Here is a 17,662-nt window from a genome sequence, read left to right as displayed (position 1 = left end):
TTATCCCTGAAAAACAAAACATGAAAATAATTTAGGAAAACAATTTTGTTTATCAGATTTAAAAATGTAAGCATTCCAAATACCAGGTCATGAAAAGTTTTTTACTATTTTGGATATTATAATCTTAACTAGAGGCTGGGTGCATGGGATTCGTGCACTGGTAGGGGGCATGGCCTGTGGGGATTGGCCCACTGTGGGAGCACCACTCATCCTGGTCAGCTTAGCGACTATGGACCCACCGTCTGAGCGGCTGCTCCCACTGTAGGAGTGCACTGACCATCAGAGGGCAGCTCCTGCATTGAGCGTCTGCCCCCTGGTGGTCAGTGCATGTCATAGTGGCTGGTTGACCTGTCGTTCTGGTCGTTCCACCGTTCAGTCACTATATACCAGTAGGATATATGTGTGGCTTCCAAACTAAACATGACATATCAATTTTAAATTAATACTTTTTCTTACATAATTTAAATAAATTAGTGAGTCACTTGCCATGTGGGGGATAAATGAATTTTTCTTAAGTAATACTTATAAAAAATTTTAAAGCAATTTTAATAAGATACTAATGTAAAATAAAATCAAAGTTACTCCATTATCATAAATCAAGCAAAAAATAAAATTATTTTAAAATGTTCTTTTTGGGAGGTTATTAAGATAACATATTCCTCTGAAAGATTGTTGTGAGTCAGAACAGTTGGGAAATATTGGGTGATTGCATAGTTAAACAGGTTATAGTTTCCTTAAATCCTAGTCCAGATACAACCTTGGTTTATTTAACCTTGATTGATAAATTCTCTGGACTCTTGGTAGACTTTTCTTCAGGAAAGCCCTTCTCTATTATATACCAACTAGTGGCCCGGTGCACGAATTCGTGTACATTGAAAGGAAATTAATTAGAAGAAATATTTTAATATTTCTATACACTCTTTCTCTATAATAGAAGTGTCAACCAAATTCACAATGACAGATGGAAACACACATGTGTGATTGGCGCCAGCGAGAGCTTTACATGTATCACGCATGCATGACTCAACTTAGCCTTTTATAGAAATAGAATAAACTTGCTTAATTAGACCTGCTTTCTGATGTAGCTAAACTTTTTCCAGCCCAGTGAAGCACCTCAACTTCTCTTTCAGGTAATTGTCAGCAACACAGCCATAAATATCAACACGAAGCAGATTATTGTTGTAGATCACGCAGGGAGAACAAAGGGTAAAATATTTAACTGCAGCAGTGTTTGACTATATTCTGCGCAGTGAGAAAACCTGAAGTCATTTTCAAGGTCCACTATTTCTTACTTCCTTTCAGTTGGGTCAAGTTTCTAAACTTTCTAAATCTCCATTTTCTGGCTAATGAAAAGAGAATAGGATTCTACTGAGTCTCCTAAGTACCTACTCCAGGACTTCTGTGAGGATCAAATGAGATGAGGCACAGAAAACGCTTCACAGACATTTGGTTACAGTGTAAACCAGTGGTCGGCAAACTGCGGCTTGCAAGCCACATGTGGCTCTTTGGCCCCTTGAGTGTGGCTCTTCCACAAAATACCAACTTCTGCGCATGGGCCATGAAGTTTCAATTGCACTGTACGTGCGCGCCCACACATGGTATTTTGTGGAAGAGCCACTCTCAAGGGGCCAAAGAGCTGCATGTGGCTCTCGAGCCGCAGTTTGCCAACCACTGGTGTAAACTGTTTGCACCTGGCTATAAAGCAAGTCCTGTTCCTGGGCTGAAGAAACTGCAAGGAGGCTAGTCGCTAGGGAGAAGAAGCCAGGTGTTGCTACTTGATGTCATTACCTGGATGGAGGGAAGGACACTTAGCATATTAGCCTTTTATAAAGATAGATTGCCCCTGAATTTCCCTAAAACTCATTCAATACTTACAATTTTGTAGTTAGATGTGTCAAGAGTGCTTCCCCTATGGGACTAATCTGCCCCCGTGTGTCTAATCCACCTTGTGCTAACAACACGTTAATGATCCCTCAAAAACTCAGGGAGCACCTGCTCCTATGATCATATTTGCATGTTACCTTTTAGGTGGATTACTTTTCAGTGTTTGCTGTCATTGGAGTTACATTTATTCTGTCAGCTTAACCTAACAGGGTGTTTTCTTATCTGCTTTTAATTTCTGGATGATACCTTAGAACTTCATATATTATAATCATACCTTCTATGACCCAAAAGTGGGCTTCTGCTTACTTTTGGAAAGCAGACTATATCTTAAGACCGTAAGTTTTAATGTTTAATTTGGAAACTATTGTTATTGTACCTACAGACTATATATCCATTTGTTATCTTCAGGTTTTGTTGAAATTTTAAGGGGACTTGTATTTATCATGATCTAAAAAGACACTTAAAAATTTTATATAGTATTATCAATATCAGAAATTTCCACAGTTAAATGATTGGATTTGTATTATCCTAACATGAGTTAGAACCATGACTATAATAGTATGTATTAATGTTTTTGAGAATTCCTGTGAATATTGCTTGCAGTTGTTATAGAAAATGTATCATTACCACCCTTTCCCTAACCTCTCCTCAGTAGTGAGTCTGATGAGAAGGTCTTGTGTTGGGGAGAACTTTTGTTTTTATGGGAAAGGTTGGAGTAGTGCTATCTATAATACAGTGGAAGAGATTGGTTTACTACCTCATTTAAAAATAGCTGAGTTCGGTGATCCTAACTGCTCAAGTACTTTACAGCTTTGGGAAAAAAGACGTCATTCATTGAAATTGAAAATGCCATTGTAATGCTGGCCCGATTTTTGTTTTTAAACTTTTATTTCTATAGAGATAGTAATCATACTATTAGATATATGGTGCTCTGGGGCTAGAGAGGGTCAGGAGGTGGCTAAGGTTGAGTGACAGATGTGGAGCAGCCCATCATGGTGTATAAGCAGCAGCTGCAACACATTAGTAGTGTAGTACTTTTCCACATATCTTTCCGAAAAGGTAGATGTATTCTTTTAATCTCATGCTTGTTGCCCTCTCCCCTTCTCCAATCTGGTTTCTTAAACTAAACCAACCACCCTCAATATGCTGATTACTTGATTTTTTTCCCCATAAGGAATTTTCTCTTGTGTATAAATGCTCAGGCTGTGAGTCGGTGGTTTTTGGCATGACTTCTCTATTAGCTCCCAGTCAGGAAGTTCAGCCAGGGGTTGGAGTGATTGCTAAACACAGAGGACTTCCCAGTACCCATTTTTAAGAGTGAATAATAAATGACTCCTGGGAACTTTGAAACTCATCCTTCATCGCAAGCATTCTTTTGAAATCCACACAGTAGACTCTTGTTCAATTCCATATAAAGCTTTGGTGTCACATGATTTCTAGACTAAGTCATATTGTATAGAAAAAGGAAGATTAGTTCCTATGTGTCATGTTCCATTCTAACAGTCCCTATAAGTAACAGTTTCAGTCCTATTTATAGAGTGTTCGTACATGGGTGTTGATATTTGTGTGGTTGTTTTTTTTTTGAGTCATTTCAAGCTCCACTTGGCACCATTACCTGACAACTTGTATCCCCCCAAACCTCCCACCCTTAGTCCATTGAGAAATTAATCAAGCGCCAAAATTATTTCTGTATTTGGTCTTTGTCTCTAATTGCAAATGCAGTATTGGGGTTATGAGTCCTCAGACGTTATCAGATTTTAAAATGTGAAGGATCTTGTCACAATGTTTCCTGGTGAGGTAGTTTATTTAGGATAAATAAATATTTTCCCACTTCACTTTTTCCTTCTGCCCCTACTTACAAGCTGTTTAGTTATAGCAACAATGAAGTGAAGCTCAGGTTACTGTTGGAGAGATTGAGCATCAGCTGTATCAGTACTATATGACCTTAACAGAGACTGTGAACATTGGAACTGGCTGCAGGCTCTGCCTAATCTGTTTCCATCTGTTTTGGATTGCTCCTTGGTCAGCCAGAAAAGAAGTCCAGGGTATCATGAAGTGGTGGGCCAAAAAAGAAAGTTTCTTGTTGCAGTTGTCCTGATTTTTAAATTAGTGCCACCCGTCCTTCTCTCTTTCCCCTGACCACAAGCATATGCCCAGTTGATGATATACTTACTTTCAGGGATACTATGTCACTAGTCTGTATAGCCCTGGGCTCCTGATCTTGCCTAGAACAAAGAATTTCAAGTCTCAAAATTGATAGTAAAGCTCTGGTATTTAAACCATCCCTGGGAGAAAGACACGTCATTCAAATTAGGGTCTGCTGCTCTGTATTAGGGGAAAAGGGTCTAAGATACGTTACAGCCTGCAGACAGATGCTAACCAGCCAGCCAGGGCGTTGGGGGTTGGAAAAAAGACAACTCGCTGTGTTAGGAGCCATTAGTAAGTGGAGAACTAAATGACCATAGGCCACACGGTGAGAACAACTCCACACCATTGCTTCTGTCGAGGATCCATCTTAGCCAGTTTCTTCTGTTGTTTTTCTCCGTCTTCGGTAACTTTAGAATATTCATCATTTTAATGTTGAATCTGTAGGTTCTAAATCTTTCCTGTTGCCAGTAAATAAACAGTAAGGGATATAAAGTATCTTTTCAGGCATTTACTACCTGAGAATTTTCAGAAACTTACTGTTCAATATTTTATTTTTTATTTAAGATGATATTTTAAAGTCTTTAAATTATAAGTATAGAATAATATAAGCATACTATAGGAAATTTAAACAACAAAAGATTTTTAAATATTTAAGCTGGAATCCCACATCTAAAACTTACCATTTTGAGTGCATTTCTTTTGTTCTTTAACTATGTATTTTTCCATAATTATAGTCAGTGTATATATAATTTTATGTGGTGTTTTTATCCTTTATATTATATCAAATGTTTCCTTGTGCTTCTCCATATAATCATTTTTAATGATTGAATATCAAGGAGATATGTCATAATGTACTTATTTTATCCCATATTGGTGATTTTTTAAAAAAAATTATTTTTCATTTATAGTTGACACAATATTATATTAGTTTCAGGTGTAAAACCTAGTGACTAGACATTTATATAACTTCATCAGTCTAGTACCCATTTGACACCACAGATAGCTTTCTATACTGGGAGACCTTCCGGACAAAGCCATGGTGGTGGGGTCGAGGCAGAGGCAGTTAGGGGCGAACAGACCGGCAGAGAAGGGCAGTTGGGGGCAATCAGGCTGGCAGGGGGTGGCAGTTGGGGGCAAGCAGGATGGCAGGGGGGCAGTTTGGGGCGAGCAGGCCAGCATGGGGGGCAGTTGGGAGTGAACAGGCTGGCGGGGGGGGAAGTTGAGGGTGAGCAGGCCAGCAGGGGGGGCAGTTGGGGGTGAATAGGCCAGCACGGGGGGGGGGGGGTGGGGGGGAGCGTTGGGGGCGATCATGCTGGAAGGGGAGGAAGTTGGGGGCGATCATACCGGCAGGCAGAGTGGTTAAGGGTGATCAGGCAGGCAGGCAGGTAAGCAGTTAGGAGCCAGCAGTCCCGGATTGCAAGAGGGATGTCCAACTGCCGGTTTGGGCCTAAACCGGCAGTTGGACATCCCCCGAGGGGTCCCAGATTGGAGAGGATGCAGGCCGGGCTGAAAGACACCCCCCCCCCCCACATGAATTTCATGCACCAGGCCACTAGATACAATATAATTGACTATATTCCCTATCCTATACCTACATCCTTGTGACTATTTTTTGTTTTTTAATTTTTACTTATTTTAAAGGGAGAAAGGGAGGGAGGAAGAGAAGGTAGGAGCAAGGGAGGAAGAGAGAGAAACATCAATTTGTTGTTCTACCCATGTATGCATTCGTTGGTTGATTCTTGTATGTGCCCCGACTATACCTTGGCATATTGGAAGGACATGCCAACCAACTGAGCTACCCACCAGGGTATTTTATTTTATTTTTAATTACAGTTTACATTCAATATTATTTTGTATTAGTTTCAGGTGTACAGCATAGTGGTTAGACAATCATATACTTCACCAAGTGATCCCCTCAATGTTTCAAGTCCCACTTGACAATATTACTGACTATATTCCCTGTGCTGTACTTCACATCCTCATAACTATATTGTAACTACCAACCTGTACTTATCAATCCCTTCACTTTTTTCAATCAGCCCCCTAAACGCCCTCCCCTCTGGCAGCTCTCAGTCTGTTTTTGAGTCTATGAGTCTGTTTCTGTTTTGTTCATTTATTTATTCTTTAGATTTCACATGTAATTGAAATCATATGATATTTGTTTTTCTCTATTTCACTTAACATAATACTCTCTAAGGATTAAGAACAATACTTGAAATAATTGTAGGAGACCCCTGTACAGGACTAGAAGATTTTTGCTTGGTATGCAATCTATATATATATAAAATCTATATATATAAAAGGCTAATATGTAAAGTGTCCCTGCGGGAGTTTGACCAGGAGACTAGGAGTTCTATCGCTTGCTATGACGTGCACTGATCACTAAGGGGCAGCGTGGAATGAAGGAAGGCTCCAGCTAGCAGCTGGGGAAGGGAGGCACTGATCGGCCCTGATCGCCAGCCAGGCCTAGGGACCCTACCCATGCACGAATTTTGTGCACCAAGCCTCTAGTAGGAAATAAGAGCAAAGAGGTGGGGTTTTGTGGACGAATCTTATGGAAATTGAAGCCTTGCTGTTGGTTATTGGGTCTAGCTGTGGAAGCCAGCTGTTGTCTGTGACATGCTGTGCAAGCAGGTGCTTCCCCAGACGTGGCCTCTCTAATTGTCAGGGCCTAATCATATCATTCATTCTTGCACACCCATCTACACTAATAAAAGAGAAACATGGTAATTAGCGTACGACCGCTACCCTTTTCATTGGCTAATCAGTGAGTATATGCAAATTAACTGTCAGCCAAGATGGCGGCCGGCAGCCAGGCAGCTGGAAGTGAACATGAGGCTTGCTTGCTGCGGACTCCAACATTCCCCGCCTCACTTGCCGGCCTCTTAGCTGCAATTCTAAGCAAGCAACTATGTACTATGTTGCAAATAAGAAGCTAAACAAAACACCAGAAACCAGCCGGACTGAAAGCCAGCGGACTGAAACTTTGTATCGATGTTTTCAGCAGCGAGGCCTCAGAGCTAAAGCTGGCCCAGAATAAAAAAAAAAAAAGAAAAGAAAACAAGGAGCAGTTGGAAGCTTCAGTCACTCGCTTCCAGAAAACAGCCCTCAGCCCCTCACCCCGACTGGCCAGGCACCCCAGTGGGGACCCCCACCCTGATCCAGGACACCCTTCAGGGCAAACCAGCCAGCCCCCACCCATGCACCAGGCCTCTATCCTATATAGTAAAAGGGTAATATGCCTCCTGGCACCGGGATCAGTGGAGCAATGAGGCTCCTGGCACCGGGATCAGCGTGACAGGGGGCAGTGCCCAAATCCCCTGATCGGCCCTACTCTGTGTGTGACAGGGGGCGGGGCCACAACCTCCCTATCCGCCCTGCTCTGTTCATGACAGGGGAAGGCGCCCCAACCCCCTGATCAGCCCTGCTCTGTGCCTGATAGCGGGGAGCTCCCCAATCCCCTGATTGTCCTGCGGCTCTGTGTTTGACAGGGTGCAGCACACCAACCCCCTGATCAGCCCTGCTCTGTGTGTGACAGGATGCGGCGCCCCAACCCCCCCCGCCCCACAGGCCCTGCTCTGTGTGTGACAGGGTAGAGCCATAACCTCTCCATCGGCCCTGCCCCGAGTGTGACAGTGGTGGCGCCCCAACCCCCTGATCGGCCCTGCTCTGTGGGTGATAAAGGGTGGCGCCCCAACCCCCCTCCACAGGCCCTGCTCTGTGTGTGATAGGGTAGAGCCATAACCTCCCCATTGGCCCTGCCCTGAGTGTGACAGGGTGCAGCGCCCCAACCCCCTGATCCGCCCTGCTCTGTGTGTGACAGGGGGCAGTGCCCCAACTCCCCTATCGGCCCTACTCTGTGAGTGACAGGGGGGAGCCCCTCAACCCCCTGATGGGCCCTGCTCTGTGCGTGACGGGGGGAGCTCCCCAACCCCCTGATTGACTCTGCTCTGTGAGTGACAGGGTACTGACCCCCAACCCCCCTGATGGGCCTGCTCTGTGAGTGACAGGGGGCAGCGCCCCAACCCCCTGATCAGCCCTGCTCTGTGAGTGACAGGGGGCAGCGCCCCAACCCCCTGATCGGCCCTGCTCTGTGCGTGACAGGGGGTGGCGCCGCAACCTCCCCATCGACCCTACCTTGAGTGTGACAGGGGGCGGTGCCCCAACCCCCCAATCGGCCCTACCCTGAGCGTGACTGAGGGTGGCATCGCTACCTCCCGGTCCGCCCTGCTCTGTGCATGACGGGGCGGCGCCCCGACTCCCCAATCGGCCCTGCTCTGAGCCCGACCAGGGGCTGCACCTAGGGATTGGGCCTGCCCTCTGCCACCCGGGAGCAGGCTTAAGCCAGCAGGTAGTTATCTCCCGAGGGGTCCCAGACTGTGAGAGGGCACAGGCTGGGCTGGAGGACCCCCCCCCCCCCCCCCCGCCAGTGCACAAATTTTTGTGCACCGGGCCTCTAGTTTTTCATATAAACACCAAATGACAATCAGCCTGTAGCCATAGCTGAAGATAGTTCCCTTTGATATCATCTCCTTTGTAAAGATCTCCTGTTAAGTAGATACAATAAACAAGCTCATGCCATTAACTTTGTGCCTCCCCTGCCCAGCAGCGAGAAAGGGTAGAAAGGTTATTATCCATACATATAGAGCATTTGTGATTCAAGTGAGAAATTTCCTATATATTTTAAGTTGCTTATTAGGAAAATTTAAAGTCAGCTGGTTTTAATGCATTGCTTGGCTTCCTTTTAACCGAAGAGACATTTATTTTCTATTGAGACTGAGAGCATTTGATTTATCAAGTAACTAGAATAGGATTCTAATAATGGCCCTCACCTCTACCCCCTTGTATCATTCAGTTAATTTTTTTAGAACCTTAGGAGGGATGGTGAGGAGGTAGAGGCTCCTAGCTGGCCAGCTGCCATTGTCAGTATGAGGAGGTGATGAGAGGATTGGCCCAGTGACTTTATTACAGTTCAGTTTAGTGGCCCTTTCTTGAGTCCCTGCTGTGTATGAAAACACTGTGGAGGTTAGGATAAATCAAAATATATCCCTGCCACTGACTCTTCAAAGGAATAAACACATAATTAAGTGTGATATAAGGGATGTGGAGGTATAAACAAAGGATGTGGAGGCACAGAGGAGGAAGCCATTGGCATGGTATTTGTGGTGGATGTCAGTTAAGGCTTCATACAGGAAGTAATACTTGATTGGGCCTTGAAACAGAGTGATATTTCAAATGTGGAAAGGAAAGAAAAAGGCAAGGCCCAGAAAGCAAATAGTAGAAATAAGGCACACAAACACAGGATGTGAGTAGGCTATTAATGCTAGAATGACCAGGGATATGTGGGAAAGGTAAGGTGGAACTGGGTGGTGAAGGATCTTAAATGGCAGTGCTGAGAGGTTTAGACTATTCTGTAAGCAGAACAGAGCCACCAAATGTTTTTGAGCAAGAAGGTAGCAATATGATTTGTGAAACATTTATTGTGCAAATGGATGGCTTAGAGAGAAATAATAGGTACAGGTAATAAGCAATAGCATCAGTCTATGTCAGAGATGATGAGAGTATGAGCTGAGATGGTGGGAATGTAAGGAGAAAGGAGGAGATGGATTCAGGGCACACTTACAGGGTAAGAGCAGTCGAGTTTTACCCGTTTAAACTAGGCAGTGAGGAGAGAAAGAAAGGTGACTCTTGTGCACGTAGTAACTGGGCCGGGAGTGCCATCAATGACCATGGGGACATCACTGGAAGAGCAGGCTTGATTTTGGAAAATGGTGAGTTGAATGAGTTTGAGGTGTTTCTTTCCAGGCAAGGATTAGAAGTTCATGTCAAGAACTTAAGAGTTGCAACTTGAGTCAGAGAAACAAATATGGAGAATTATTACCAAACAAATGAGAATAGGAACTATGGTACCAGAAGAGTTAGCCCTGAGAACAAATGTGGAGCCGGGACACAGAGTCAGCTTCTGCCTCTTGAGCTAGAGCTCACCTTCTGTAGGTGGGAGAAAGAAGAAAACCAAACAGCAGAGGAGATGGGGTTGTTAATGAGAGTAAAACTAGGAAGGGAAGACTTTCAGATGTGACCACAGCGGGAGGCCTGGGATGGAGGGAATTTCAATGTGGTGCACATAGGAGTTGTTCATATAAATAGTAATAAACATAAAAATACTTAAAAGTCAGTGACTCTCTATGCTTTGGCCTGTCATCCTTGCTTATTTTCTTAGTATTACTTCCCAAACCTCACTCTTTCTATCTCCCATCTACTCTCTTCTTTTTAAAAAAAATTTTTTTAACTTGATTTCAGAGAGAAAAGGAAAGGGAGAGAGAGATAGAAACATCAATGATGAGAGAGAATCAGTGATTGGCTGCCTCCTTAATGCCCCCTACTAGGGATCGAGCCCACAACCCAGGCATGTGCCCTTGACCGGAATCAAACCTGGGACACTTCAGTACATAGGCCTATGCTCTATCCACTGAGCTAAACTGTCTAGGCTCTCCTCTCTCTTTAAACAGTGGGAGGTGGAGAAAAGGAGGGAAGTTGAAGCTAAAATGTAATCATTTTTGTTCAGTCTATATATATAAAAGGCTAATATGCAAAGTGTCCCCTCAGGAGTTTGACCGGGAGACCGGGAGTTCGATCACTCGTTATGACGTGTGCTGACCACCAGGGGGTGGTGTGGAACAAAGGAAGGCCCCAGCCTGCAGCCAGCAGCCGGGGAAGGAAGGCCCCCGCTGGCAGCCGAAAGGCGCCGATCAGCCCTGATCACTGGCCGGGCCTAGGGACCCTACCTATGCACGAATTTTGTGCACCGGGCCTCTAGTTTATAAACAAGTTGCATATTCTTTATTTTAATAAACAGCCTTAATAATAATAATAAAGTCACTTTGTCTGATTTTTAAAGTCAGTGTCATAAATGTGCTTGACGTGGGAAGTAAAAGTAATAGGACATTTTGGGTCCAGTTGAGTAGGCTTATATGTATTTATGGTTCTGATGTGGTCTTAACATCGATCATTATCCAATTTCATTTTCATCCTTAGAGGAACAAGTACACTAGCCTCACTCAGCCTAGGTTTTCTAAGGGAACGGTGCTTATTTTTCTGACATAAACCAATGATGCTGTTAGTTACCCAGATAACTTTTGCATTCCAGCTCATCTATAGCTCTGTTATTTTAAGATTCACTGGCTAGTTATATAATTTCTGAACGTTTTCTTTTCACCTGAATATTCAAACTTAAGGACTCAGAACCTTTATTCCAGTGACTAGAAACTAGTGTTTGCTAGGTTAAGATAACATGAGTTATGTTCATTTTGCCTTTCTAGATTTTGGCTTCAGTAACCTTTTCACTCCTGGGCAGCTGCTGAAGACCTGGTGTGGCAGTCCTCCTTATGCTGCACCTGAACTCTTTGAAGGAAAGGAGTACGACGGGCCCAAAGTGGACATCTGGGTATGTGCCTGCCTTCTCTTATGTGCATAACATTAATTACCCTGGACTGATGACAACTGTATTCATCCTGGGCGACACAAATGTTGCATGTGAATTCAGATCTTGCTCACCTCTCTGAATTCCAAGTACTTTTTTTTTAGAATTTTTTATTTTTTTAAAATATAATTTTATTGATTTCAGAGAGGAAGGGGGAGGGAAAGGGAGATAGAAATATCAATGATGAGAGAATCATTGATTGGCTGCCTCCTGCACCCCATTACTGGGAATCAAGCCCGCAATCTGGGTATACACCCTTGACCAGAATCGAACCCAGGACCGTTTAGTCCGCAGGCCAGCGCTCTATCCACTGAGCCAAACCAGCCAGGGCTGAATTCCCATTTCTTTATGCAATCTTTTCCCCAGTCGTTGTGTTAGGGATTGAGCCACAGATTTCAAACTCCCCCTTTGCCTGTGCATAAAGAAAAAACCAAGGACAGTTGGGTGGGTGCCCTTGTCAAGAACAGACTCTTTCTGTTGTTGCCACTGGCTGTCTTCCTAGAGGATGAATACTGAGAGCAGTTCTAGATATATTACCCCAAACTAACAGTCTGGAAGCAAAGAATGTTAACAATTCTAAAGATGATTGGCCTTGACAATGCCCCATATTATTTCTCATAAATAAGAAAAGGAAGAAGTGTGTTCCAGTATCTTGTGCGTGACTCACATTACTCTTCAGACAAGTACTATAATGGCCTCTCTGTTTCCTCTGATGCGATTAATTGCATGCCCTCCCTGTTTGCGACGCAGAGCCTTGGAGTCGTCCTCTACGTGCTGGTGTGTGGCGCCTTGCCGTTTGATGGGAGCACACTGCAGAATCTGCGGGCCCGAGTGCTGAGTGGGAAGTTCCGCATCCCATTTTTTATGTCCACAGGTAAGGGCGTTGTCAGCACACAGCTATGACTGGTGTCATGGAAAGTTAGACATGTTACCCTAGGAATTGAGTGATGGAGCATAAAGGGCCATTTAACAACCTTTCTTATCTCCAACTTGCTGAATTGGTCCCTCGGGAAGGAAGGTTGAGTAGAAACCGTGTGCAGGCTTCGGCATCGGAGAGCCCTGCTAAGTTTGTCTGAGTTTGGCTCTGGGCTCTGGGTATAGCAACCAGTGTTATGTGGCAGATTGCTAAGTCTTCTGGGCTTTATTTACTTTTATTCTTTAATTAATTTATTTTTTAAAATCTTTGTTGTTAAAGTATTACATATGTCCCCCTTTCTTCCCCATTGACCTCCTGCAGGCAGCCCCACTCCCTGCCCCAGGCCTTCACCACCCCACTGTCTATGTCCATGGGTTATGTATATATTAATACAAGGTCTTTTGGTTGATTACCTCTCACCCACCCTCCCTCCCCTGCCTTCCCTCTGATGTTCCGCACTCTTCCATGCTTCTATGTCTCTAGATCTACTCCATTCATCAGTTTGTTTTGCTAATTAGATTCCACATACGAGTGAGATCATGTGATACTTATCTTTCTCTGACTGACTTATTTCGCTTAGCATGATACTCTCCAGGCCCCTCCATGCTGTCTCAAAGGGTAAGAGATCCTTCTTTTTTACTGCTGCATAGTATTCTGTGGTGTATCAGCTTTTTTATCTAATCATCTACTAATAGGCACTTGGACTATTTCCAGATCTTAGCTATTGTAAATTGTACTGCTATGAACATAGGGGTGCATATATCCTTTCTGATTGGTGTTTTGGGTTTCTTAGGATATATTCCTAGAAGTGGGATCACTGGGTCAAATGGCAGTTACAGATTTAATTTTTTGAGGAAAACTCCGTACTGTTTTCCACAGTGGCCACACCAGTCTGCATTCCCACCAGCAGTGCATGAGGGTTTCCTCTTCTCCACATCCTCACCAGCACTTGTCATTTGTTGATTTGTTGATGATAGCCATTCTGACAGGTGTGAGGTGATATCGTATTGTTGTTTTAATTTGCATCTCTCTGATGATCAGTGACTTTGAGCATCCTATATAATAAAACCCTAATATGCAAATTGACTGACTACCAGTTGCTATGACGTGCACTGACCACCAGGGGGCAGACACTCAACACAGGAGCTGCCCCCTAGTGGTCATTGCGCTCCCACAGGCCTCCCCCCCACCGAATGTTGTGCACTGGGCCTCTAGTTTTTTCATGTCTCTTGGCTATCTGTATGTCCTCTTTGGAGAACTGTCTCTTTAGGTCCTTTGCTTATTTTTTATTTATTGGGGGTTTTTTTTTGTATCGAATTTTATAAGTTTCTTACAAATTTTGGGTATTAACCTTTTATCAGATATATCATTGGTGAATATATTCTCCCATTCAGTGAGTTGATGGTTTGCTTTGGTGTGCGAAAACTTTTTAGTTTGATGTAGTCCCATTTGTTCATTTTTCCTTTTGTTTTCCTTGCTTGAGGAGATATATTGCAAAAAATATTGCTACAATAGATGTCTGATATTTTACTGCCTATGTTTTCTTTTAGGATTTTTATGGTTTTGAGTCTAACATTTAAGTCTTTAATCCATTTTGTCTTTATTCTTGTGTGTGGTGTAAAGAGATGGTTTGGTTTCATTTTTTGGACATATCTGTCCAATTTTCCAGCACCATTGATTGAATAGGCTATCTTCACCCCATTGTATATTTTTGCCTCCTTTGTCAAGTATTAATCAACCATAAGTATTTTTTTAAATGAGTGGTTAGTAGGGTAAGTAGCTCTTAGAAAAATTTAACACTGAAAAAAGATACCAGATATCCAAAATCTACAGTTTTGTTTTATCACCATTAATATGCACATAAGAAAAGAACATTTTAGCAACAATGCAGTAAGCAATCTACTTAGTTTTGCTTAATTATGTCTTCATTTTAAGTAATAACATACAGAGTGATGTCCACTTGGGTTGGACAAAATACTGGCACATGGAAATTGCATTTTAGAGTAACTGACTGTGTTCCTTAGAGCTAATGATGTAATAAATAGTATGTCAGATAATGATAAGTGCTCTGAGAAAAGTAAATAAGGAAGGAGGTTAGGGACAGAAGTGGTAGATTATTTTAGAAATACGGCCAGAGAACCCCTTCACTTAGAAAGCAACACTCCCACCAGCCTGTGGTTCCACATTCTCACCAGCACTTGATGTTATCAGTGCTTTCAGTTTTTGCCATTTTAATAGATATGTGGTATTTTATTTTATTTTACAATTCTGTAGTGACATATGTTGATGAGCATTTTTACGTGCACATTTATCATCTATACTAGAGGCCTAGTGCATGAAATTCGTGCACCGGTAGGGTCGCTAGGCCTGGCTGGTGATCAGGACCGATCAGGTTCCCGCCTCCTCCTTCCCTCGCCACCTGTGCACCTCCATCACGCAATTCCCCGCCTCCCCTGCCACCCATGAGCTGCCACTCTGCGCCCTCCGTGCTTCCTTCTTTCCTCGCTCCCTCAGCACCCCACTGCCACCACTGGTTGCTCACCATGTTCTGTGCCACCCCCTGGTGGTCAGCACATGTCATAGCAAGTGATCGAACTCCTGGTCTCCCGGTTGAACTCCCGAGGGGACACTTTGCGTATTAGCCTTTTATATATACAGTGGGGCTTTGACTTACGAGTGTCCCGACTAACGAGTTTTTCGAGCTACAAGCCGTCTCTCAGCCAATTTTTTGCTTTGAGTTGCGAGCTAAAATTCAGGTTACGAGCCAGCTTCAGACGCCCCACCACTAGTTGGCGCAGCGAACGTCACAGTGAACGCCACAACATCAGCCCAGCATCACGTGTCTCGCTCGTTCACTTTTTGATTTGACATACGAGTAATTTGAGTTATGAGCTCTGTCACAGAACGAATTAAACTCGTAAGTCAAGGCCCCACTGTATAGATATCTTATTTGGTGATATGTCTGTTCAAGTGTTCTGCCCACTTTTTAATTGAATTGTTTGTTTTCTTATTGTTGAGTTACTCTTTACTTTGAAACACTTTTTTTCTTGTTGCTACTCAGACACTACGCTCTCCACTTTTCCTCCTGTCTCTGGGTGCACCTTCTCAGTCTTCTCTCCAGATTCCTCCGTTCTCTGTTCATCCTTTAACTCTTCCCTTCTTTGATCATCTTTCTGATCCGTCGTACTGCCATTGCCGCAGAGACCTCTGGGATGGATGTTCAGTCTCCAAATAGTGTGCAGTCAGCTCTCTGGCCCAGGCCTCTCCTCCAGGATGAAGGGCTATGTATCTAACTAGTTGCTGCTGTGATTAGTTTCACTTTTATGCCTCAAATTCACATCAATGGAAATATTTTCATTCTTTTGTTGTTGTTGTTTATCCTCACCCAAGGATATTTTCCCATTGATTTTTAGAGAGAGTGGAAGGGAGGGGAAGAGACAGAGAGAGGAACATTGATGAGAGAGACACATCAATTGGTTGCCTCCCATAGGGATGGAGAGTGAGCCTGCTACTGAGTTGTGTGCCCTTGACTGGAACAGAACCCAGGACCCTTCAATTGGAAGGCCGACACTGAATTCACTGAGCCAAACCTGCTAGGGCAATGGAAACATTTTCAAAACGGAATTTAACTCCCCGTCCCCAAAATTTGTGTATTCTGTGTTCCCTAATTTACTGAATGGCATCACCATCTGATGAAGGCAGAAACTTGCCTTTATTTCTCCTCCTCTCTCATCACTGCCATAGCCAAACTCTAACCAAATCCTATAGATCCAACCCTCCATTCCAATAGCACCTTCTGTGGTGGCTCTTGCCTAGATTCAGTTGTTGCCAATCCATGGATTCATGGCTCCAGCTTTGTCCCTCTCTCATCTGATGTCCACACTGCTGCCTGAGTGATCTTTGTAGCGCATGTGTAATAAAGCCACACACACAGAGCTGATCATGTCACTTTCCACCTTCGCTTTGTCAGTGGTTTGCCATTGCCTTTAGGTGAAGTTTCCTCCTTACAGTGCCTAGAGCACTAACTTTCAAACATTTTTATCACAACCGTAGTGAAAAATATATTTTATACTCTGACCTAAGACCCCTCCCATACACACACGTCCACAATTGAACAAAACTGTTTTTACAAAGCAAAGTTTGTGTTTACTGTATACAGTATATATTTTATTCCGTTACATTAGAAATGCTGATTATCACTGAACTAAGTTGACCTCAGGATTGCTGCTTAAAAAAACAGTGGCAGAGAAATGCCTTTATGATCTGGCTCCTATCTATCTCTTTAGTCTAACTCCCATTCCAGTCTAGTCACCCTAATTTCCTCTGATTCCCTGGAATAACTTCCTCTGCCTAGAATGCTTCTTCCACCCCCATCCACCCCACCCCCATCCACTCCTGTATTAGAATAAGAATTAGATGTGATAGAAATAATCTAGATAATTTCTACCATTCTTTGTGTCTCTGGACTTTTATCATGGGGCTTAGCAAACTTTTTATTGTATTACTTCTTTCATTATATGTCTTCCTTATTTTCTCTAGACTGTGAGCTTAGAGAAAGTAAAGATGAAGCCTGGTTTTTCACAGTTGTCTAGAACCTAGTCCAGTGTCTGGCATGGGGGTAGGACTCAGTAAGTGGTAAGTAGATAGTAAATGGAATCCACTCCAGTGGCTTTCATTTACACTTAGAATAAAATTCAAATAATCGTCGTCATTATGGCCTACAAGGCACAACTGTGATCCCCCTATACCCCTCCTAACCCTTCATTTCCTGCTGCTCTTCACCTTGGTTTCTGAGCTCCACCCACACAGGCCTCCCTGCCCAGCACACACACTCCTGTTCTCTCAAATATCTGCACGGCTGGCCTTCTCACCTCACCTGAGGTTTCTGTTTAGGTGTCCCCTTACAGAGGCCTTTCCTGGCTGCCCCATCACCCTTTCCCATCACTCGACTTTATTTTTTCATAGCACTTCCCACTGTCTGGCATTATGGATTTATGTGTCCCCACACCCCATTTCCACTGTCGCTTGACGGTAATACGACTTTGGTTTTGTTCAGTGCTCTATACCCAGGGCTTAGCACAAAATACGTGTTAAATGAATAGGTTTGTTAAAATGCTAACTACCAAAACCCCTCCAGAGTGTACACTAGTATTCAAATAATAATATTAACATTTCTGTATGGCTTTCGAATTTACACAGTATTGCCTATACTTGATCTAATTTGAACTATTATA

At 43.4% G+C, this 17,662-nt stretch overlaps 1 protein-coding gene across 3 annotated transcripts in view; it reads left to right on the top strand.

The window, feature by feature from the left end:
• Window positions 1-17,662, top strand: part of SIK3 (SIK family kinase 3) — a 287,717-nt gene that overhangs the window by 217,903 nt on the left and 52,152 nt on the right. For all 3 annotated transcript variants that reach the window (XM_070426105.1, XM_070426103.1, XM_070426104.1), the window contains exons 5-6: window positions 11,352-11,476; window positions 12,263-12,386. In XM_070426105.1, coding sequence (XP_070282206.1) covers window positions 11,352-11,476; window positions 12,263-12,386 — 249 coding nt within the window. The remainder of the gene's footprint in view (window positions 1-11,351; window positions 11,477-12,262; window positions 12,387-17,662) is intronic.

This window comes from Myotis yumanensis, unplaced genomic scaffold (genome assembly GCF_028538775.1).
Source record: "Myotis yumanensis isolate MYYU_CA2020_CCGP unplaced genomic scaffold, mMyoYum1.0.hap1 SCAF_10, whole genome shotgun sequence".
In the NCBI taxonomy this organism is placed as follows: Eukaryota; Metazoa; Chordata; class Mammalia; order Chiroptera; family Vespertilionidae; genus Myotis; species Myotis yumanensis.
This window is presented reverse-complemented; position numbering and strand designations above follow the sequence as displayed.